Consider the following 25229-nt stretch of genomic DNA (forward strand, 5'->3'; position numbering starts at 1 on the left):
TTGAGGCACAACTAATGAGCCCACGTGCCACAACTACTGAAGCCCGTGCGCCTAGAGCACTGCTCCACAAGAGAAGCCACCGCAATAAGAAGCCCGCGCACCACAACGAAGAGTAGCCCCCGCTCGCCACAACTAGAGAAAGCCCATACGCAGCAACAAAGACCCAACGCAACCAAAAAATAAAACTAAAAAAAAAAAACCAGCATTAGATGTTTTATACATATATATGCTATATATATGTATATATACGTACAATGGAATATTAGCCATAAAAAAATGAAATATTGCCATTTGCAGCAACATGGATGGGCCACAGGATATTATGCTTAGAGAACTAAGTCAGAGAAAGATAGATACTATATAATATCCATTATATGTGGAACCTAAAAATATAATACAAATGAATCTATATACAAAACAGAAACAGACAGACACAGAAAACAAACTTATGGTTACCAAAGGAGAGAGGGAGGGAGGGAAGGAACAATTAGGAGTATGGGATCAACAGATACAAACTACTATACATAAAATAGATAAGCAACAAGGATTTACTATACCTTGTATATAGCACAGGGAATTACCCAATATCTTGTAATAACCTATAATGGAACATAATCTGCAAAAAAACACTATGCTGTACACCTGAAACTAACACAATACTGTAAATCAACTGTACTTCAACTTTTAAAAAATTTAGTTGAAACTACAGAATGTAAAATGCGGTTTTCTTGTGTAAGAAACACTGACAATACCAAACCAGAGACTCAGATTTAAGGAAACTGGTGAGTGACTTCCCTGGTGGCGCAGCGGTTAAGAATCCACCTGCCAATGCAGAGGACATGGGTTCGACCCCTGGTCCGCGAAGATCCCACATGCCACAGAGCAACTAAGCCCGTGTACCACAACTACTGAGCCTGCGCTCCAGAGCCCGTGATCCACAAGAAGAGAAGCCACCGCAATGAGAAACCTGCGCACCACAATGAAGGGCAGTCCCCGCTCGCCGCAACTAGAGAAAGCCCACACGCGGCAACAAAGATCCAACGCAGCCAAAAATAATAAATAAATAAATTTATATATCTAAAAAAAGGAAACTGCTGAAAGGACAAAGTAGAATAAAATATTTGAAGCAAGTGATACTGAGTTACCATAGTAACTCACTTTAAAAATAACCAAATTTGTCTTGGACACAATAGTAATGAGACAGTTAACAAGACAGAATTACAAAATTTGGGGCAGGGGAAAAATGATTATTAGCACACGAAAGGAAAAAAACTCTGATTAAAAAAAAAATTAACAAGCATTATTTCTCTCCGATTCTAAGAAAAGGATTAATACCTGGGAGAAATATATGTAATCTTCCCCCTGCCCCCTACTCAAATGCCACCACCTTGATCATGGTATAAAAAGTGATGGCCATGAAAGCTCAGATATTGGTTGATGTGGACTTGTTAGGGCTGACATAGCCTTGAAGAGCAGTGCAGCCTGACCCAGATGGCCTGGTGTAATCCGAAATGAATTCATCATTGTTTCAGGAGAACACCTAGGGCCAGAGCAGCAGCCGGATGTCTAGAAAGAGAATAGTAAAGGAAACATCCTTTTATTGATCCAGGGTGGTTTCCTGGCCTGTAAGACGCCGCCCTGCATTGCCATAAGATATTGTGGGTCTCATGAGATAACCCACAGGCAGCAAAAGTACTTTGAACCTTATAAAGGCCTGTGCAAACGACAGGTGTCTTACGGAAGAGTAGTGTGGATTCTGTTCTAGCAACCTACAGTGAATGGGTACTGGTGACTTCAGACCATATTTGTTTTTGTTAGTAATATACTATGTAACTCAAATCTACACAAAGAAATCAAGAGAACTAGAAACGGTAAATAAGGTTAATATTATTTTAAAAACTAGAAATACATTTTTTCTCTTCTAGCTTCTTCCAATAAGATTATATAAAACAATAATGTAACACTATATTATTCAGTTTGTAGTAGATTAAAAAAAGAGTAATAATAGCATAAAAAAGGGAGGAGGAAACGAAGCTGTACTGGAGCAGTTTCCCTATCTTATTGAAATTAAGTTAGTATAAATCTGAAGTAACTAAAAAAAAAAGTTTTAAATCATTAAAGGAATTAATAATGTTTTAGAAAAGATCCACTTAATACAAAAGAAGGAAGTAAAGAACAAAGAGATGTAGAAACCAAAGAGCAAAATGGCAGGTGAATATGAGCTACCATGTTGGACCTCTGCGGTTAACACACTTAACGCTCTGGGTCACCTACGAAGGTGACCATTCATAGCACATTTTACATCCCTGGAAAATCTGCACCGGGGTCATGCAGCTGGCTTGCGGTACAGGTAGGGTCTCATCTCCTGTTTTTTTGCGTGTTTTTTTGCGTGGAACTAAGGGAACTGCCTTAGTTCCCTCCGAGTTTTATCTGCCTGGTTTGTAGTTATTGACAACAGAAGTCGAGTCTAGATCTGTGGCCCCAGCAATTTGGTAATTACGGACATTGTCTTAGCTCCAGGTACACTTGTCCCAGGGAAACAATCCCTTCCTGTCACTCTCAACTCATATTTCATCCTTCTCCGACTTGTTTTTAATCACAAAAACTTATTTAGAGGGACTTCCCTGGTGGCGCAGTGGTTAAGACTCTGCCTGCCACTGCAGGGGACAAGGGTTCAAGTCCTGATCCAGGAAGATCCCACATGCCACAGAGCAGCTAAGCCCGTGCACCACAACTACTGAGCCCGTGTGCCACAACTACTGAAGCCGCATGCCCAAAGCCCATGCTCCGCAACAAGAGAAACCACCACAATGAGAAGCCCGCGCACGACAACGAAGAGTAGCCCCCACTTGCCAGAACTAGAGAAAGCCCGCGCAGCAACAAAGACTCAACGCGGCCAAAAATAAATTTAAAAAAAAAAAACACTTACTTAGAAAGGACCTAACATTTAGAGTCACAGAGGATTTAGAGTCGACAGTGGGTCGCTGGAGCGACTTGTTAACCTTGCCTTTGAGCCTGAATTCCTCACCTACTAGCTTTGTGGCCGCAGTCACGTGGCTTTTCCAAACCTCGGTTTTCGCATCTGTGAAGTGAGTACAGGCTGTACAGACCCTCCTCCCAGGGGTGTGATGTAGGGACGTGGTGCTCAGGCGCACAGCACTTCACTGGTGCAGGAAATGGACACTGGGAGACAACAGTCACTAAAATTTGAGTACTCACTATGGGCCCGGCAGTTTCCATCAATGACCTCATTTAATTCTCAAAGCAAGGCTTCCCTGGTGGCGCAGTGGTTATGAATTCGCCTGCCAATTCAGGGGACACGGGTTTGAGCCCTGGTGCGGGAAGTTCCCTCATGCCGTGGAGCAACTGAGCCCATGTGCCACAACTACTGAGTCTGCACTCTAGGGCCCACGAGCCACAACTACTGAGCCCGTGTGCCACAAGTACTGAAGCCCGCTCACCTAGATAGAGCCCGTACTCCGCAACGAGAAGCCACTGCAATGAGAAGCCCACGCACTGCAACAAAGAGTAGCCTCCGCTTGCCGCAACTAGAGAAAACCTGTGCACAGTAACGAAGACCCAACACAGCCACAAATAAATAAAATAAATATATAAAAAAAATCCTCAAAGCAGTTCTGTGAGGGTGGTACTGATATCACCCCCATTTTACAGATGTGTAAACGGAGGCCGTAACCTCTCCCGCCTCACTCCTGGATCCCCGGGCACTTCTCGCCTCTGTACGTGTTTTCCTTTCATTAAGCGGGGACAATAAATGGCACCTACATCCTCTGGAGCCTGTAGTGATATTTGCAGACACGACTGCTGTCACCATCACGGCTCTTTAAACTCAAGGAGCCAAGCGGAGACTCCCTGTAGCCCGGGTCTGCCGAGGTCTGCGCTGGCTGTATGCAGGGATAGGAGTGGCCGGACGCTAGGCGCCGGCGCCTACGCAGACTCAGTGGACTGGGTACCGGAGCGAGCAAGTGGCTACGGCGGCTTCGGCGCGTACGTCAGGGACGGGGGCGGGGCCTGTTGGATTACGCCGCGGCTGCCCCGCCGCCAGCGGAGAACGGATCCGCGCAGACTCCGTAAGCGAGGGGGCGTGGCTCTATGGGGGCGGGGCTGATGGGTGGTGTCCACGCAGCCTTTCGGGTGGGGGCGGAGCCGTCTGCGCGGGGGCGGGCGCGGCGGCTGCGGCGAGGCTGACGTGGACCGTACGGGTTAGCTGGCTCGGCGAGTTGCGGGATTGGGGAGCGACGGGCCGGGCCGGGCCTTCGGGCCCTTGGCGGCGGCGGCGGTATAAAGCCGGCGACGGGGAGCATGTAATGTCGGAATGCGGAGGCCGCGGCGGCGGCAGCAGCAGCGACGACGCCGAAGACGAGGGTGGCGGTGGCGGCGGCCCCGCGGGCTCCGGCTCCCTCAGCCCGGCCCCGGCTGCTTCCTCAGAGGGCCGGCTCCGCCGCGGGCTGCGCGGCGCCTCTCTCATGGCGCGCCGGCGGCCCGAGCTGCTCTGCGGGGCCGTGGCGCTCGGCTGCGCGCTGCTCCTCGCACTCAAATTCACCTGCAGGTGAGGCGGCCCGCACCCCCGGGCCCGGCGCCCCTCGGCCCGGTGGGCGGCGCGTAGCCGTCTTGGGCCTCGGGGTCGAGGGTCGTAGCGGCCTCCGGGGAAGTCGGGCCTGACTTTGCCTGGAGCGATGGACTTGACCCTCCTCCAGCATGCGGCCATGCCCGCCGCGTTCCTTCTCTCCGGCCAGCGAGCACTAAGGCGAGGTTTTGGGGTGCTGCCCGGCGCCCCTTCCTCCCATTTTAATACCGAGGAAGGCGGGCCAGGTTCCGAGCTGCTTGTCAGCTGTTGGGGTTTCTTGGGGGTGCCCCTGTCACTTCTGCCCAGGCTGCAGGACCCTCATTTATCACCCATTTTGTTTCCCTTATGCCTAGGCTAGGCGTAGACAACCTTTAGCGTCCCACATGTTGACAATTCATGCACTCATCGATATAGCGATTATTTATCCGCACCTCTTGTGTGCGGAGCGCTCATCCAGGTGAGCGATGAAGATAAAAAGTCCCTGTTCTCCATTCCAGGGGGTGGTACAGACAGTAAATAAGAAAACTTAATATAATTTTAAAGAGCTTCAGTAAGTGCTGTGCAGGGAGTAGAAGCGAAGAGCGTGGGGCAGAAAGGCCTTCCTAAGGGAGCTAGGTAGGAAAGGCACCCACGAAGGGGAAGGGGCCAGCATTGGGGAGATCTGGGGGAAGCGTCCAGGGGAGGGGAAAGAGCAAGTGCAAAGGTCCTTTGACCTGAGGCTGGACAAGGCTGGTGTTTTCCTGGAACTGGAAGGAAGGCCTGAGTAGGCTGGAGTGTAGTGAGCAGGAAGAGTGAAAGTTAATGTCTCTCTTTGGGAAAGGACACAAATAGAAAATTTACTTTAAATTTCAAGAGTACTTTTGGGATCCCAAATCCACAGTGTATCTCCTGGGACTCCAATTTATAAATCTGTGGTGCCACTGACTGGCATATTGGCCACGAGGAAGATTTCAACTTGGAACATTTTTATTGAGTCTGTTGAAGACAATATGTGGCCCCTGTTGTCAAAGAGATGGCAAAGGATTGGGGATTGTAGTGGAAAGAAAATTATAATAACTATCATTGAGCATTTGCTATGTGCCAGGTGCTATACTACCAGCGGGGTTTCTCAGCCTTGGTACTGTTGATATCTTGGGTCAGATAATCCTTGTTGTGGCGGGCTGTCCTGTACATTATGGGATGTTTAGCGGCATCCCTGGCCTCTGTCTACTACATGCCAGTACCTACTACCTGCTCCTACCCCTCCACCCCAGTGTGACAACCAGAAGTGTCTCCAGACAGTACTAAATGCCCTCTGGGGAACAGAATCCCCTGTTTGAGAACTACCGATTACATGAATGCATTTATTCACTTAACACATGATCTGAGAGCCTAATATGGATTACTTAAGTCTCAATCCAGTGAAGTCTGGATATACATACTCTTCCCCTTCCAATTTACACACGAAGGAGTGGAGCTTTGGTCGTGATGCAAAACTTGCCCCAAATCACATCCACCTAATAAGTGGCTGAACTGGAATTTGAATCCTTTATTGTCAGGAATTAGTCTCTTTACCTTGTTCTTTATCACGTCCTGCACAAGGAAATTAAAGTATTTTACAAGGTAGAATATTGCAAGGTAGTATTTGGATTCAAATTAGGAGGAGAGGTTTTCTCTCCTGTAAGGGTTGGGGGGCTTACTTGCATCACTTTGTCCATCTATAGTAATAACGTGCGGTGTTCGCTCTGAGAGAACAGGGCTTGATAGATATGAAAGTGCTTTGAGATTTCAGGAAGATGGAAGAGTGTAAACCCAATTACTAGAGCAGACTGAGCAGGGTCCCCACCTACTTCAGGCAAGGAGAGTGAACCAGTGGACAGGCTGCTTGCCTGTCCAGCTTCTTTGTGTGCCACTGGCAAATTTCAGTCTTTTAATAGACTCAGATTGATTTTTTTAGAGTCTTCTTTGATGGAATGGTGTCATGATACTACTTAATCGCTCTACAACTGACTCTAACATTTCTGCCACTCTTTTCCTATTTTACTTTTAAGATCTTTGTGTTAATGAGGACAGAGGCTTAAAGGAGAGTAGAATTTTTTAAATTAATTTTTATTAATAGCTCCAGGCCTGAAATAGGTGACAGCCCTCTTCACTGTCTTGCTACTTAGCTGAGTTCAAATCAGATAACATTAAGAAAAGGTTGATTTGGGGTTGAAACACTATGAATAATTGTGCATTTCTGGGAACTTAAATCTCTGTGCTACCTGCTTTTCTGTGCATTGAATCTCCATGACTTCATCCTCACTTTCCTTTTACCCTGATTTGTGGGTGTGTTTTTTTGTGGGGAAAAAAATTGTGAGTGTTTGTCTCTATTACCTCTATATGTATTTTGCTTTATATATTCATTTTGCTTTATTTCGTTTTGTAAGCTCAAAGCCGCTTTAGATCCTTTGGGAGGAAGTGTAGAGTATGAGTCTCATACAAAAATTGGGAGTTGCAACAGGCCTTCCTTGTTTGCAACCATCTCTTGAGTTTTTGGTGCCTGAGATTTACACTTCAAAGCTGAAGGAAATCTTTGATCTAGGTATAGTTTCTCAAAAACGAGAGCAAATTTAGGAGTTAAATGGAAACTCATGAATGTTTCTGTTGGGGCAGAGGCATATGTTTTCTCTGCCCTGGTTAGTGTTTGCTTTTTGACGGGCCATGGGTTTATCTGGCTCATTTACTTGAGGAGCTGCTCTGAACATGCAGAGCAACGGTACTAAGTTGATGATTATCCTCTGTTTGATTGTCACAGACCTACATTTTCCCTCAGATTGGGTATCTGACTTTTAAGACGAAATTTGAATAGTACAAAAATAATAACCTCCAAACAGGAGCATTTTGGACTTGCTGAGAAATGTGTCACTTATTCACTGCAAGACCTCCCTCCCTTCTGCATGACTGTCTTCTTGTCACTCAGGTCTTAGCTTAAAAGATACCACCCTGGGCTTCCCTGGTGGCACAGTGGTTGAGAATCTGCCTGCCAGTGCAGGGGACACGGGTTCGAGCCCTGGTCCGGCAAGATCCCACATGCCGCGGAGCAACTGGGCCAGGGAGCCACAGCTACTGAGCCTGCGCGTCTGGAGCCTGTGCTCCACAGCAAGAGAGGCCACGACAGTGAGAGGCCCGCGCACCGCGATGAAGACTGGCCCCTGCTCGCCGCAACTAGAGAAAGCCCGCACACAGAAATGAAGACCCAACACAGCCAAATAAATAAATTTATAAAAACAGATACCACCCTGCCCACCACCCCATTGAGGAGCTTCTAGGTTTCCTGTCTCATCACTGTGTTAAATTCTCCACAGAACATGATCATTTTGTGTGGTTTTATGTTTGTTTACACGTTTGGTTGTTTGCCTGTCTCCCTTCCTGAGAAAGGAAGCCCCTTGAGAACATGTGTTCCCTCCTATAGCCTTGGTTCCTGTAGAGCAGTGCCTGAAGCACAGTAGCATTTGCTTACTGAACTTTTTTTTTTTGAATTATTGTGTAAGTGACTGGTTTTCAGGTTGTGAAGATATTTTACATAGACAGACCTCCCTGATTGCAGAGTTAAAATGTTAGTGTGAGTGCATAAATAGGAGATTTGCATTTAATAGCAACCTTTAACAGCATTACTTTATGATGTTAATAATTTTTGGTTAAAATGGGGAAGCAATATATTTAAAACCGGCTTAACTCAGGAAGCTGACACCTTCTAGATGTAGAGAAGGGGGTGGACTCTCTTCCTCAAACTAAGTGACCCAAGGCTCTTAGAGTAGCTTAGGTCTTGGGTATTTGTGTGATTTCTCTTTTGATTCTAAATATCTGGCTGTCTGCTGCGTATCTCAGAGCTAGCAGCACATTCCTTCCTGTTCCTCCTCCTTTCTACTTTGCTATATTCTGAGAAACCAGATTAGCAAGTTCATTTGCACACGTGTAAAATTAGAACACAATTAGGTGTTCCTTAGAATCACCCCTAGTAAGGCAAATGGACCTTCTGACATTTGTATTTATTTATTTACTTATTTTTGGCTGTGTTGGGTCTGTGTTGCTACGTGTGGGCTTTCTCTAGTTGTGGCGAGCGGGGGCTACTCCTTGCAGTGCGGTGGCTTCTCTTGTTGCGGAGCACGGGCTCTAGGTGCGTGGGCTTCAGTAGCTGTGGCATGTGGGCTCAGTAGTTGTGGCTCGCGGGCTCCAGAGCGCAGGCTCAGTAGTTGTGGCTCACGGGCTTAGTTGCTTTGTGGCATGTGGGATCTTCCCGGACCAGGGCTCAAACCCATGTCCCCTGCATTGGCAGGCAGATTCTTAACCACTGGACCACCAGGGAAGTCCTTGACATTTTGATTCTTTCAGATTGTCCTTAATAATATAATATACGTCTGTATGGATTTATGTTTAATTTGCTTTCACAGAGGTTCAAGTAAGGTGTAGGGTAGGTTTGTTCATTTCACAAATTACTGAACTTCAGAGTACTGGGGACTGCCAAACAGTGAGGATATAACAGTGAAAAAGGGAGCCAGGATCCCTGCCCTCATGGAGTTAATAAACAGGTAAAATAAGTAAGTTACAGATTATGGTGAGGGCTATGAAAGCAACTTCTCAACGGGAAGCTGAGATAAAAAAATTTGAGAGCCGCCTGCTTCTGGTAGACTCATCAGAGCAATCCTCACCAAGGAGGTGACACACCAGCAAAGCTTTTTGCTACTCAACTTCATTGTAGTATAATTTACATTCAGAAAAATTCACACATTTTACATGTATAGGTCCATGACTTTTGGCAAATGTAACCACCTCCATTCTCTTAGTCAAGATATAGAACATTTCCTTGTCCCCAGAAAATTTCCTCAGTACCCCTCTGCGGTTAGCCTTACTGCCCCACTCCCAGCTCTAGACAACCACTGATGTGATTTATTTCATTATAGATTGGTTTTGCCTGTTTTGGAATTTCATATAAATGCACTCATATGTATTCTTTAGTGTCTGACTTCTTTCATTCAGTATAGTTATTTTGAAACTCATCCAGTTATAGTGTGTATCAGTTCTTTTTTTATATTGCCGAGTAACATTTAATTGTAAGAATACACCCCAGTTTATTTATCCTTTCACCTAGTGAGTTACTACAGCTTTTTTATGCTTACTATTCATGTGGTTTATCTTTTCCCATCCTTATGTCTTTATGTTCAAAATGCTTTTAGATGGCATATGGTTGGGTTTTGCTTCATTATCCAACCTGGCAATCTCTTCCTCTTAATTGGGTGGTTTAGTCCTTTCATATTTAATGTAATTATTGATATGGTTGGGTTTATGTCTACCATCTGGCTATTTGTTTTCCATTCGTACCTTCTGGTTTTTGTTCCTTTCTTGGTCCTTTTCTGCATTTTTTTTCCCCCCTGCACCTTGGGGCGTGCGGGATCTTAGTCCCCCAACCAGGGACTGAACCCAGGCCCTCGGCAGTGAAAGCACAGAGTCCCAACCACTGGACTGCCAGGGAATTACCTCTTTTGGGTTAATTGAATATTTTTTAGGGTTCCATTTTTATTTCCTCTATTGGTTTCTTAGCTAAGCTGCTATAATGGTTTTATACTATTTTAATGCAGTTAATGTGGACAGCTCAAGGCATTTACTAGGACTATTTAACTTGGTGGGATGCAGCTTGAGCCGAGACCTTTTTGTCTTGATGGGGAAATAGTGGCAGCTCTGTGACTTCTGACTACTTGTTTAGTTTTATTTTCTTTCTCCTCCTGACCTTCTGGGAATCTCAAATACGTACTTAGGAAACCTGTTTTCCAGTAAAATGGGCTGTTGCTTTGTTATTCATCGTTATTAACCTTCGGATCATAACATATATCTGGAGAAATATACATTATTATATAATTATTACTTTTGCCTCAGTGCCCTGGGTAACTACAGGCCAGCTCCAGCCAATAAACTTAACGTGAGTTGATAGTAAGCATTTCCGATGCCTATTAGTGGTGCCACGTGTGCTCCCTCCCCTTAATTCTGAGTGACTCACTGGTGGCTCTGAAACCCTGGAGATCAGTGGCTTTTGTGGAGAGCAAGGCTGCAGAGAGATGAGGATGGAGTCTTTTGGGTGGGGGAGGAAAGGATCTGGATTATTCAGAGACACCCTTCTCAACTCTTCCTGGTGGTCTAGTGGTTAGGATTTGGCGCTCTCTCAAAGACACCCTTCTCTTCTGCTCTCCACTGCCCTCCCACCCCATACCTGGGCAGACATTGTTAAGAATCGTTTTTGTGGACTTCCCTGGTGGTGCAGTGGTTAAGAATCCGCCTGCCAATGCAGGGGACACAGGTTCAAGCCCTGATCCAGGAAGATCCCACATGCCGCGGAGCAACTAAGCCCATGTGCCACAACTACTGAGCCCGCGTGCCACAGCTACTGAAACCCGTGAGCCTAGAGCCCGTGCTCCGCAACAAGAGAAGCCACCGCAGTGAGAAGCCCGCGCATCACAAAGAAGAGTAGCTCCGCTCACCACCACTAGAGAAAGCCCGCGCACAGCAACAAAGACCCAACACAGCCAAAAATAAATAAATAAAATAAATTTTTAAAAAATCATTTTTGTTATTTATATATTTGTTTTTTAATTTTTGGCTGCACTGGGTTTCCGTTGCCGTGTGCGGGCTTTCTCTGGTGGCGGCAAGTGGGGGCTACTCTTCGTTGTGGTGCGCAGGCTTCTCATTGCTGTGGCTTTTCTTGTTGCGGAGCACAGGCTTTAGGCACGCAGGCTCAGTAGTTGTGGCTTACAGGCTCTAGAGTGCAGGCTCAATAGTTGTGGTGCACGGGCTTAGTCGCTCCGAGGCATGGTATCTTCCCGGTCCAGGGATCAAATGCGTGTCCCCTGCATTGGCAGGCGGATTCTTAACCACTGCGCCACTGGGGAAGTCCAAGAATTGTTTTAGCGTGTTATTCATATCTTGCATTCTCTCAGCCAAATGTTGCCTTAACTTAGCACAAAATATTACTTTTGTACTCCAGGTCAGTGTTTTGGGAACTCCATTTTCTTTTTCAAAAGAAGACTTTTCTTTTAAGCTTCATTCTTCTTCCACACAGAGCTGTTGTTAGAAGAAGATAAACTAAACAATCTTGTTTGTGTTTGCTCTTTTTTTAGTCGAGCAAAAGATGTGATAATTCCAGCAAAGCCACCGGTCAGCTTTTTCTCCTCGAGGTCTCCGGTTCTTGACCTCTTCCAGGGGCAGCTGGACTACGCAGAGCACATTCGCCAGGATTCGGAGGTGGTGCTCCTGTTCTTCTACGCTCCGTGGTGTGGACAGTCCATCGCCGCCAGGGCAGAAATTGAACAAGTAGCGAGTCAGCTTTCAGACCAGGTAATGCTGACATTCAGCCTGAGAATCAAATGACCGTCAGTTCCTGTGCAGGGCTGGTTATCCCCATAGAGACACCTTACCCAGATGGCTGATTTTGCCAGGGTGAAGGCCAGGAGCCTTTCTTCGTAAATTGTAAAGCCTTCTATAAAGAAATAGAATTTCTGACTGTGATGGTCATAGTTGGTCAGAGGCAGGAGAGGGAGGAGATTCTGCAATTCCTTGTGATGCAGGCCAGTGCTTATCTCAGGGTGCCATGCTGTTTGGCTTCGGTGGGAAGACTGAAAATCCTCATTGAATATACATTTGATATTTGCTGATTAGTTATTTTATGTAAGAGAAATTTATGTGTCATGAGTACAGTGTAACTAGGCAGACCTTTTAAATCCCGGGACCAGAACTATGTTCAACAAATATTTAATGAATGCCACCTTTGTGTTAGATAAGAGGGATATATAGGCAATTGATATATATGCCTTCGGTCTGGCAGTGGTTTTTAATCCAGTGGATCCCCATTGTCCTTATGTATGTATTTTATGATGTCCCTTTTTCTGTCCTCAAAAGGAATTCATAGATGATAAAACTTCCCTATACATATAATTTCAAAATAGCCAATCTAATGTGCTAATTGTAACACAAAGATGGGGGAAAAAGAAAAGTGGTGTATAATTAAATCACATGTTGTTTCAGTATGTAAGTGCTGTACCTTTATGTAGAACCACTGTGAATGGGACAGTTACAAATGCAGGCCCATAAAAGTAGGATGTGTTGACAACTTAGGTGCCATGAGGGCATTGCTCTCAGTGATTTGATTTTTCTAAATGGTGAACAGCTCTTGGTAAGTTCTGAACCAAACAAAGTACTTTCTGCCTTCAATTAAACAGAAGTTGTCTTCCAAGAAATTCAGTGAACACAAAAGCCATGCTTTGGATTCACATATAAAATGGAGTTAGGTTCTGAGCTTGAATAATAACAAACAGGTTTCCCTCAACATTAGTATTTGGCAGGACATTTAAAACTGCTCTGGGTGATGCGGATGACTATTCCCTGTGCAGAGCAGTTTTGAACATTGCAGGATATGTACCACAGCCTCTGCCCACTACATGCCCTATAGTTCCTCCAGTCATTGCAACCAGCAGAAAAGCATCCCGTAGATTTCTAAGAGGCTGCTACTGACACCCACTGATCTGGGGTAACTTGTGGTGCAGCTGAGTTCCAGAAGTTCATTTGGAACTCTCAGTTGGTTTTTCTTAGAAACAATGTTATAAATGGTGACTAGGCTTCCTGCCCAGCCTGCGAAAGCCTTTTTAACTGTTTTATATCCCTGAATGTGTAGTACCAAGTAGTATTTAAATAGAACTCTTCATTCCGTATAACATTGATTCTGAGGGGGCTGTGATTTTGTGTTCCAGCTTTGGACCCATGGAATTGATCTATTCCTTGTCTTCCCTTTACTCCTCTCTCTCACCCCCCTTAAAAATGGCTGATAGTAACCAAGCCAGCACTTGCAGGGAGGAAAGGACTCTAAGGGAGCACTAGGAGGTAAGCTTAAAGGAAATCACCACTTTGTAAGTCACTCCCCAAGTTTTCTAAATTTAGAGAACTTGTGGGGGAAAAGGGGAGAATCTGTTTCATTTTAGGGTAAGTGTCAATTACTTGTTATCTTACTGTCAGCTTAGGGAATATATCCTTCAGAGTGACTATAGGGATGGTGTGCTGGTGTGCAGGCCCGTGCTGTTCCTCAGGACAGCCCTGCAAGCTGATGCTGGTAGCCTGGTTCCTCTGAAGCAGGACCTCAGGTTTAGAGGGCAGAGTGGTTTGTTAAAGGTCACGGGACAAATGGTAGAGGTTACAGTGCCGTCCACAGCTGATGGGCTCTGCTTTTTTCAAAAAATTTTTTCAGCTTCTTCTAAATTGAGAGCTTATTGTTCTATGTTCTCAGTAGGGAAAAGGACTGGGTTTATTTTTGGAAACAGGCAAAAATTTTTTGCGCCACATTACTTAATAAAATTAGCATACACGGTAGATTGTGCCCTATTTTTGAGATGTCAACCTTAGTAAAGATATTGTTGCTCTTCTTTCTAATAGATAGACTATAAAAGGAGCTCTTGTGAGTTTCCACTAAGTTTTGAGCAATATTGCTATCTAAATATAAGGCATCTGAAAGTGACTTTTCATTTGTAGTCTTCATATGTTTTCAATATTTTATTATAAAAAATTTAAAATATATAGCAAAGGTCATATACCTGCCACTTAAATTCTATCACCATTTTATTACACTTGTTTTATCATGTGTTTGTTCATCTTACCATCCCTCTAATCAGTGGTTCTCAACTAGAGGCAGTTTTGTCTCTCAGGGGACCTTTGGGACTGTGGAGAGGTCTTTGGTTGTCACTACTTGAGGGGGATGCTGCTGGCATCTAAGGAGTAAAAGCCAGGGATCCTACACCATGCTGCATCCAGCGTGTGGAAGAGCCTCCCCTCACCCCACCCCCAACAAAAACAAACATAACATCAACAAAAAACCCTGTAAAAATTCAAGCCCAAAATGTCAGTAGTAGCAAAGGTGAGACACTCTGCTACAGTCTAACTGTTAATCCATCTTATTTTGGGTACATTTCAAAGTAAATTGTGGACATTGGGATACTCCTCCTTAAATACTTTAGCATTTACCTATAAACACATACTTAATCCATATTTTGCTATCTAATGGTACATTTTAGAGCATAGCTCTAGTCATCTATTTATTCATTTTTAATATAGTTATTAAAAAATTGAAAATGGTCCTTTGAAATCTGTGATATTTCATCTGTAGGTAAGATTTTTGTCCTTCTCAGATGCTCAGTTTGACTAACAAAAGACACATCCTACTACTGAGTTTTAGTGTAACCATGCTTAGAAAAAGTTTGCTGGTGTCATTCACTTCAGAATTTGAAGGAAATCATTCTCCTCTTGGGCCAGACTCCAAAATATTCAGAGTCCTAGCTGGACACTATGGACAGGTGTCTTTGTTTGTCCTTGTCGTGGTAAATGATGACCTTCTTTGAACACTCAAAAAACAATTTTTTTAATACTTTCTGTTTCAGAGAGGAATTGTTCCATTTCTATAATTTTATCTTTTAAATCTTGGCAATTTTTCAGTTGCTGTTTATAGTTATTTGAAACCTTCTTTGGCTTGCAGGTGTTGTTTGTTGCAGTTAACTGTTGGTGGAATCAGGGGAAATGCAGAAAACAGAAACACTTCTTTTATTTTCCTGTAATATATCTGTATCATCGGAGGTAAGAAGCGATTCTAATTCCAATTAAGTTTATCAGTTTCAAAGTGATTTTTGTTATATTCACTGTAGAAAATTGAGAAAATACAGATAAGCAAAAATAAATAAAAGGATCTGTGATTTTATTAGCCATTCATAATCACTGTGTGTTTTGATTTATATCCTCCTGTGAATATACATATCCACCCCCCCTTTTTTAAATTAAAAAATGGGATCATGTAGTAATACTATCTCTTCAACTGCTTTTTCTTTATTTTGTGAACACTTTTTCATGTCATTACATATTCGATAGCATTGTTTTTATTATACCAGTTACTCCATTGTGTGGCTGAACATTTCAAATGTTTGAAAAGTATTTTATGGTATAAAAATATACAGAAGTCCTTATCCCATTACCTGGCAGCATAGCATAGTCAAGAGGGTATCTAACATCTTTTCAAATTGGGAAGAAAAAGACTACAAGTCCGCAATCCCATAATCTATCATTCTGAAATCCAGAGAGCTTTTAAAACCTGAAAGACTTCCATGAACTTTGTCCCCAAATGCATTCATCTGGCCTGAAGTAGCAAGGGGCCACCTATAGTCTTTATACCACATCAGGTGCCACTGTACTCATTTTGCTGCAGAAATACTGGTGTTTCATTTTGGAGAACTGCCCAGACCTTGCTGTGGGTGTTAAGTTATGTCTAAAATCTGACTTGAAGGATTTTGGAGACAGGAGATGGGATTCTGGACTCTGTGTAGTATAATTGGCTTAAAGTTTGTTACTGTAAAATGGTTTAAGAAGAGTTCACCAGTAAGAGCTTTACTTTTTTAGGCTTTATTTCCTCCCTCTAAAATTCCTGGGCCTTAATCAATGGGGATTTATTACAAACATCAACAGACTATCATTTGTGGATTATCTGTCATCTTTCAGCTCATTCCCATGTCTCTAACATAAACTTTGTGTGGAACAGAGTATTGTTTCTCAGGAGCTATTAAATAGTATTTGGGCAAAAACATGCTTTCCTACCCTATCTCCACCCTCAAATTTTCCTCTGGGTATAAGAACAGTTTCTCAGAGTGACTTTCTGATGGTTACCTTTTTTTGTTTTCCGGAAGGTAAGTATAAGGTGTTATACTTGAAGGATCTCAAAGTCAGTGCTGTGTAATGGGCGATAAGCTTCCCCTGGAGAGATCCCTGCGCTTCTTTTTTTCAAAATAGGAAATATGGCACAGATGGCTAGCAGGGAGTATAGGTCGTGCAACTGTATGTAACCAAGCCAGCTGCCCAGAGGTAGACTTAACTTGATGTGACATTAAAATAACAAGAGTTCCCTTGAATTGAATACAGATGTCATTTTGGGATATGTGGGTGTGTAACATTGTCTTGCACTATTTGTTTTCTTAGTTTTATAGAAAGATTGGAAGGACACGAAAGGAACTTTAGAAATACTTAGTCCAACCGTCTCATTTTACACATGAGGAATTTGAGGCTGGTACTTGCCTTGAAGTGCTTGCCCCTCATCTTTGCCTGTTAAACTTTTACTTGTTTAAGTCAGTTCAGACCCATTAATACCTGTTTCAACATCTACCATTCCCGATGTTCCAAAAATAGAAGAAAGTGCTAAGGCACAGAGGTACCCAAAAGGTAGCCTTTTCATATTCTATTTAAGAATCTTCAAGTCCTCTGTTTTATACATACACATATGAATGAATGTGTTCCTTCAACTAAACTCTCTTGTGAGCATTTGGTAGTCTTGAGGTTCTTTTGGCTAATGGTGGTTGCAAATATGGCCCTTGAGTCTCATCACTGGACAGACCACTGCTGTTTGTGTGTGTTCTTGCTGCTACTGTTTGTGTAATGGCTTAACTAGTAGTAGCTGCTTACAGAAATTAACAGGCTTTTCTGTTTTGTGAAAGTAGATTCCATTTTTTGGCTTGTATTGATGCCAGTTACAAAGGCAGTTTATAAAAGGCTCTGAAGCAGGAAGTAGTTTTCTCAAAACACTCTGTGCAGAGTTCAGCTGCCCTAGATCAGCTTGTCCTAAGGCAATGGCTATAGTGTGTTGGCAAAACGTGTCCTACATCCTGCATCCTGGGATCGTCTCATTACGAGTCACTGGGACCCTTGTAACATGGTACCAGGGAACCTCAGCAGAGCCTGTTTGCTTGAGTAACGAGGTTTCCAGATCACTTGCCTCCTTTTTGCTCAACAAAATAGGTTATCAGATGATTTTTTTGATTTCTTCCTTTAAATTAAAAATTGGTGGTGGTTGATGGGGTTGGTGGTGGTAGTAATTTTAAAACTTGAATTAGTTAACAAATGAGTTGTAGTAAGTCTTGAATTGACAGAATTGTTCACCCAGTCTCTCAGCTGTGCATGTAGAATGCTATTTTTACTTTTTTCATGCTACTATTCCTCTGTCTGGTATCATATTCTGCAGTGCACACCGAAGAATTGTGTTTATCTCATCACATTATATGTGTGTGTTAATTTCTGTAACCATATATTATAGTTATGTGATCACCATTTATACATTTCTTTACTGTGCTCTATTGTTGCTATTAAAGGTAAGCTTAATGTCAATTTCTATTTAGAGAGAAGAATGGTTATGGAATTGGTGAATTTCACCATACTCCCTCACCCCCACCACATACCATCCAATTATATTTGAGCAATGTCTCTTTTGTGCAAGATTGAAGAAAGCCATGTGAGGATTCTGATTAGCTTAGGATAACTGAATGTTGGAAGCATTGCTTAGCAATACTAAATCAAATTCCTGTGCATTCCCAAGCACAACTGGAGGGGAAAATAAGGAAGATCATTTGTATAGGTCCCTGATTTCATACCTTCATATAATTTTTTGTTGTTGTAATAAAGCTTTAAATAGGTTTAAGTTTCATTTAGTGATCCTTTGTGTAAGTGTATCTAAGAATATTTAATAACTACTTTTTAGTAGGCCAAGGACCAACTGTTCAATTTGTTCCTTATTTTGGAGTGACTTGGAAAGTCTGCCCCTACGTCCCCCCCACCCCCAATTGAATTGTGTAGTTAAGATCCTGGAATCCTTTGGCATTTGGTCAGTTTCCAGGGTCGTCTGTCTGTTTTGTTTTGTTTTTTAAAGAAATATAGTGAGAATTAATTTTTTTCAGAGACTAGAATGAATGTTCTTTGATCTGAAATTCAGTTTGCAGAATTATGCTCATATAAAAAAGTAACGGCCCCTTGTACCCCCCCTTACATAAAATGCTTGTTCTTAATTGGCCCTCCAGTTACCTCCTGAGACAAGGAAGGCTACTTACATATGAAACAGTTGGGATCCTAAAGCAAGACTTTTTCATTTTGTGATGTTGATGATTTCAGGTATATATTACAGGTTTAATGCGTGATGTATTATTTTTAATTTTTATTTTTTTGGTACTAGTTTTGGACCAATCGAATACAAAGGCCCCATGAGTGCTGTTTACATTGAGAAGTTTGTCCGCCGTGTGATGAAACCACTTCTCTACATCCCATCTCAATCAGAATTACTAGATTTTCTCTCAAACTATGAGGTACCTATCTTTCCTATCTTCTCCCATTCCCCCAGGCTTCACTGGGTTGCATTGGATTGTTTATATTAGAAGAGTCTTTATACCTCCTGATTTGTAGCAATTAAAAGATCACATTAGAGATAAGCCCCAATTAAATGCTTTTTGAGATACTTGATTATAGGGATAGTTTGGCCAAGTGAGTTTTTAGAGAGTAAAATACTTGCAAAACCTTATCTATTTTTTATTCAGGAATTTTTAACAGACTTTCAGTTTGTCTCACAATTAAGTTAGAGTATGTAAAAATTAACTTATAATTTTTATGCAGCTACAGATTTCCAAAAATTTTATTTGTTGCTTACAGCATTTTACTCAGATCCGTGGTTTTTCTTGTCAGTTGTAGTTTAGCTTTAAAAAAGCAAAACAAAACTAGGAATATGTTCCTTTCTGTTTTATTAAGTGCATAACAATTTCAAGGTTCATTAACAGAAAGTTTCCTAACATGGCTTCTCTACTGCTTTCCCATTGCCAGTCAACCCCTGATGGATTATTTTGGTAGGATCCTCAGTGTGTGTTCAGGACAGCTTATTGAGAGGCCAGTATAAAGCTTAAAACAATCTCAGTAAATTATAAAAATAGTTCCACAAAAAAATTCATTGGATCAAGTATAAAATCATACTGGGGCACAAGTAAAAATGATACTTAGCTACAACAAAATCAAGACCAAAAGTACCTGACAGAGATAAAAACCATATGAATCCACACCTCAGTAATTCAGAATTTAACAGTTACCACTTGGTTGAAGTTTACCTTTTACACTATGTATATTTTATGTAGGTAGGATGTGAATTTCTTTCCCTAGAACATCATTTACAGCTTTTTTCAATTATGTTAGGAACACTTTATGTTAACTATTAGCAGATTCTCTAAGCAGCAGTGTTACTATCTAGTTATTCTGCTTGTAGTTGTCAGATGTGCATTAGGGTGAATGCTTCCTGACTCTTATAAAGGGTGGGTTTCTGTGCCCCTCATGGGCTTGCTCCCATTTTGCCTGGGAGGCACTTGGGCAGGAGCTATAGTAGGAGGCAGGGCGCCTGGGCCTAGTCCCTTTGGCAGCACTAACTGGGTCTGTGACTTGGGGCAGGTCACTCATCTGTCAGGCGTCAGGGCCCGGGAACAGGGTTTTCTTGAGATTCCTTTTAACTTTTAGGTGCAATGATTGCATGATGTGGGTTTTCACATAGATTTGCACCAGATGACAAGCAGTCACTGGAGGTGGTCCAGCAAAATGGTGAAGAATCAGGACTTGGACAGACTTGAATCCAAACTCATCTCCACCTTATTAGCTGTGTGGCCTCCGGCTGGTATTATACTTAACCTCTTTATGCCTCCATTTCCTCATCTGTAAAACAGGGATGAAATTAAAAAAAAAAAAAGGAAATGCCTGCTAGGATGTAGTCCTAATAAATGAAATTTTATCAGTGAAAATGACATTGTGGAAAAATCCTGGATATTTAGCACTACTGAGAGAGCTCAAAATGTGCACAGCACCTGCTGGAATTCCCAACTTATATTGATATAAACACCTTTTGTTTGTTTTGTAATTAAGGTGATAAAAAATGACCTTTAAGGGCCAAGAGTTCTTCCTCCAGCTTAGCTTCTGTTGGGACTTTTATAGAACACCATGCCCAGATTGGTACCCTCTGGTTTTTTCTTTAAATTTTCAGTCAGTATCTTCTAAAAAATAAAGAAATGGGAGAAGAGCTGTGGAACATCAAATAGTATACAGCATGTACTTACCCTACACCAAAAGAGTGTGGAAAAAATTGAGATTGCTTAGCCTTAAAAGAGCACAGAGAGGTGGCTTTATTATTATATCCAGCTCTATCAGAGATTTGTATCCAGAGAGTTCTGAGATAGTTCTTAGCAGAGGTCATGTGATAAGACGGACTCAGCTAGCACTCTGGACGCTTGGGTTTTGGCCCTGACAGAAATCTGTGATTTCTGCATTTTATGCAGATTTCTCATCTCTGAAATAAGGGAGTTGGCTCAGATAATCCCTCCTGACTGCTGGCTTTGGTGAAGTTTAGAGGCTGGAAAGAGGCAGACAGAAGAAGTTTCATCATTTGTGGTTGGGAAAGTATTTTTGACACAATGCCTTTGAGCATCTGTATCAGAGATCTTTCTACTCCTTTTTTATTTATTGCCTCTAAGATGTTTGTAGTGTCTTTGTAGTTGGATCTGCAGGGGAGACAAGTGCATGGTTATGACTGAGCAGCCAGGATGATTCCTGACCTTGAGCAGTTGCATTCTTTGTACCTGCTTTCCAGCAGCACTTTCAGAGATTATGCTCCAAGTCTGACATTGAGTCCATACAACATTACTCAAGGTTGTTTTTTGGCAGCCCACTTAATTAGAAGATGTACAGCAATGATGAGACTGCCTTTAAGATGAGACCCAAGAGAGTGCTGCCAAGCTGGGACGCTGTATAGCTTCTGTCAGCCTTTCAAGTGCCTCCCGAAAGCTGTAGATGGCTTTTATCACGTTAGAATCATCTTTGCTGGGCTTCTTTTCACGGAGATGAAATTGTTGGGTTGGCAAGAGGCAGTATTTGATTAATTGTGAAAGAACTCGGGAGTCATGCCCAGCGTGGTTTCAAATGTGAAGCCATTTATCTTGTGAAACATACCAAATACTGCCTAGGAAGAAGTGATATCAATTTCATTTACTCTCTGTAAGATAACATAAAGACAAAATTCCAGATCTAGAAATGAAACCACTGTCATGGTTTTTGATAGTTAAATAAATAGGAAAGATAAAGGAATTTTGGGAGGCCCCACTCTGGAGCATAATATACTTTCAGACATTCCTCTAAGTTAAGGTTTCTCAACCTCAGCATTATTGACATTTGGAATCAGATAATTCTGTGTTGTTGGGGGCTGTCCTGTGCTTTGCAGGATGTTTAGCAGCATCCTTGGCCTCCACCTACTAGTTACCAGTAGCACCCCCCTCTTACTTGTGACAACCAAAAATATCCAGGCATTGTCAAATGCCCCTTAGGGGGGCAAAATCACCTCAGTTGAGAGCCACTGCTCTCAATTATTGTTTCCCCAAATAAGGCCTTAAGGATGCCCCACAGGTCCTAGTATAAACACGTTTTTTCATGTAGCACACAGAATGCCACAATCTAATTGTTGCAAGTTTATCTGCTTATAACAGTATCAGTAGAAAGAAGATGAAAATTAAGCAGTGCCTTAACTAGAAAATTCTGGAGTGTTACCTGTGGGGAGCTAGAGCCAGGAGTGAGTTATGTTGTCATCAATAGATGTCCCTGATATTCAACTTTCTACTCAAATTGTTTGTCTGTACCACAATCACCCCCCTAAAAAGTATGCATCCTAAATGTGTTAAGGGTCTTGATGATTTAAAGAAGTCTTAGTATGAAAGATACTTGTTTTGATCAAGAGCCTTGTCTCCTAATTTATATTTTTATATAGATTTCAATATCAAATGTGTTTAAATTTAGGTATACCAAAATTGGGCTGAAATAATTATTTAATGTTTCTGTGGCACTTCTAAGGTTTGTTAGGATGGCTTTGTTTTTTGCTTCTATCTCTAGATGTGTTTGTGACGTCTTATAGGAGTGCATTTGATAAATTTCCCCTCATTTTAAAAACACACATTGATTACTCATAAGTTTGTCTCTAATCCAGATATTTGCGAACAGTTTGGATCATCATAAGATTGTGTAGTTAGGGTTTATTACTTGGGAAGTGATGATACCCTGAAATTAACAACTTCCCATATTGACATAAACTTTTATTATACGTATACTGAACTCTATTCACATACGCTTCTATTGCTATTATAAACAGGAATGCTCTAATTCTAGCTTGGTTTGAATTTTTATAAGTCCTACAGATGAATCCTTTTAAAAGCCTGTTTCAGATGATTTGATAATGAATTACCTAGAAGAGTAGAAGTTTTTAACCAATGGAAAATATTTTATCTGACTTAGATATCTCAAACCTACCCAAATCAGATTACGCATCATTCTCCATACTTTTATGTTTATAAAATATGACACTGAAACCAGGTGCAATTTTTTTTTTTTAATTTATTTGGCTGCATCGGGTCTTAGTTGCGGCACGTGGGATCTTCCTTGCAGCATGCGGGATCTTTCATTGCAGCACACGGGCTCTTTGTTGTGGTGCACGGGTTTCTCTCTAGTTGTGGCGCGGGGGCTCTAGAGTGAGCGGGCTCAGTAGTTCTGGTGCACAGGCTCTCTAGTTGTGGCACACAGGCTTAGTTGCCCCACAGCAGGTGGGATCTTAGTTCCCCGAGATGTAATTTTTAGGAAAACAATTTTGCCTTTAATTTACTGAACATTGTAGAAAGACATTAAAAGAGTGATGATTATGGGCTTCCCTGGTGGCGCAGTGGTTGAGAGTCCGCTTGCCGATGCAGGGGACACGGGTTTGTGCCCTGGTACGGGAGGATCCCACATGCTGCAGAGCGGCTGGGCCTGTGAGCTATGGCTGCTGGGCCTGCGCGTCCGGAGCCTGTGCTCCGCAATGGGAGAGGCCACAACAGTGAGAGGCCCGCGTACTGCAAAAAAAAAAAAAAAAAAAAAAAGAGTGATGGTTCAAATACTTTATTCTGTAGATTCCAAAATACTTTAGACATTATTAGCAAATAAAAAATGAATAGACTATTCATTGGTAAGTGCCCTTCAGTTTTCAAGTGCTTTTACTTCTAATCTTCCCAACAGCCATGTGAGATAGATGGAAATTGTAGATCCTTTCAACAGATTAAGAAGATAAGGTACAGACTGGGTGTGATGTACCCTAAGTGGAGACTGGACTGTAGCCTAGGTCTTCTGGCTCCCAAAATTCTTCCTTGTACACAAAGGAATGTTTAAGGTCTCTGACTTGAAACTTCACTATGTATCTAGAGGTTAAAACTTTGAATATTTAATTATTTAATGTCATTTTTGAATCTTCCTTTTTCATGAAGGAAAACTTTTGAAAGTCAGCTTCTTAATTTGACTGTAACTTTTTTCCTTCATCTTTAGGAATGGTTCTAAGAATAATTAGTGATAAAGGATGGGCCGTGGCTATTGACTTACTGTTAAAGCAGTAGAGTTTTACCATTTCCTGTTATTAATTGGGTCATTAGCATTTATTCTGCAGAACTGGGAGTGTTCTATGTATGATAATCACAGTATTGAGGCTGGGTAGAGTCCAGAATTTTCTTCCCAGATATGCACTAAAATCATACCTGCCTTATAAATAATGAATGTAGCTAAAAACTAAGTGGACTTTCTGGTGGACACCGCAGAGGGAGATCAGGAACTTTAAGTCATCTTGTTGCAAACCATGTTAAGAAATTCTGCTTCTTTCATTTACTCCAGTTGTAGAATTCCTCTTCCTTGAAAATTCTTCTGCATATTTAAGATACAGACAGGACAATTTAATTTATTACTTGTGGACAACATAGGCAAACATAACCCAGTGTCATTTTTATTTTGGATAGACATTAAGTTGATTGGAAAGGGGATAGAACCAAATATGGTAATGTCACTTTCACGGTCACAGTTTTAGGGCTCATTTGTCAGTATTTTTTAGACATACTTGTCTTAAATGTCGGTAGCTTCTACATCAATAATGCTTTCTTTTTTATATTTTAAAGAATGTGACAGAATTATCTGATTTGTACCTTATAATCTACCCACCAAATGCCAACAGTATTATTTAGAACTCTTATATCTGTAGCCAAAATATTTTTGAAATCTTTTCATGAATTTCTATAATTTATTTAAGAGCAGTGATTTAGCACACATCCATTCATTTGTTCTTAGCAGTTTTGGTAAACCAAGTTGTTTTAAGTGAGATAGGAGAAGGCTTGGGGATTGTTTGGAGGGAGAAGCAGGGCATTGGGTAAATTGCCAGGTGACAGAAACCTGAGCACTTCGGAGAAAAACCTAGTAGACTGCCTGGTACCTGCTGTTATCCTGTTGTTTGTTAGTAAGAGGGTTGTTTGTACCCTGAATGTTACACACATAACTTGATACTGTTTCTGTTAACTCATAGTTCTATACGACTGTGAATTAAGTAGCTTTAAATTTTCTAAGTGTGAGTTAACATTAATGCAGAAATATTTCAGTTGCCACTGAGGAAAAAAACACACTGAGGTAACTATTCTCTTGGCCACTAGAGGGCATGTACACCATCTGCTGAAATTTATGCCATACTGCAAATGGTGCTCACTTAGGAAAATAAATATTTTATGCTGGTGAGGATGTGCTGGCCTCCTATAAATAGCCTATTTCCAGCCTCCTCATTATAGGAGGTACTGAATATACTGTACATCATTAAATGGAGTTGAAACACACAGACTGGGTCAAGTTATAATCTGGTACTCATGTTTTGTTCTTCACTAAATTGTAAACTCGGTGAGGAGGAGCTTTGTCTTATTTATCTTTTTGTCCCCATTCAGTCTTTAACAAATGTTTA

General features: G+C 41.9%; 1 protein-coding gene across 6 annotated transcripts in view; it reads left to right on the forward strand.

Annotated features, from left to right (window-relative positions):
• The first annotated feature begins 4190 nt into the window (after positions 1-4190).
• Positions 4191-25229, forward strand: part of TXNDC11 (thioredoxin domain containing 11) — a 67326-nt gene continuing 46287 nt past the window's right edge. The window contains exons 1-5 of one of the 6 annotated variants that reach the window (XM_030883966.3): positions 4199-4567; positions 4939-5042; positions 11713-11929; positions 15108-15205; positions 18609-18738. In XM_030883966.3, coding sequence (XP_030739826.1) covers positions 4334-4567; positions 4939-5042; positions 11713-11929; positions 15108-15205; positions 18609-18738 — 783 coding nt within the window. In that variant the 5' untranslated portion in view covers positions 4199-4333. Of the gene's footprint in view, positions 4568-4938; positions 5043-11712; positions 11930-13338; positions 13469-15107; positions 15206-18608; positions 18739-25229 lie in introns of those variants that run through there. The other 5 variants (XM_030883968.3, XM_060284104.2, XM_060284106.2 and 2 more) reach the window with 5 other exon arrangements.

The sequence above is a fragment of the Globicephala melas genome, chromosome 15, assembly GCF_963455315.2.
Source record: "Globicephala melas chromosome 15, mGloMel1.2, whole genome shotgun sequence".
Lineage (NCBI taxonomy): Eukaryota > Metazoa > Chordata > Mammalia > Artiodactyla > Delphinidae > Globicephala > Globicephala melas.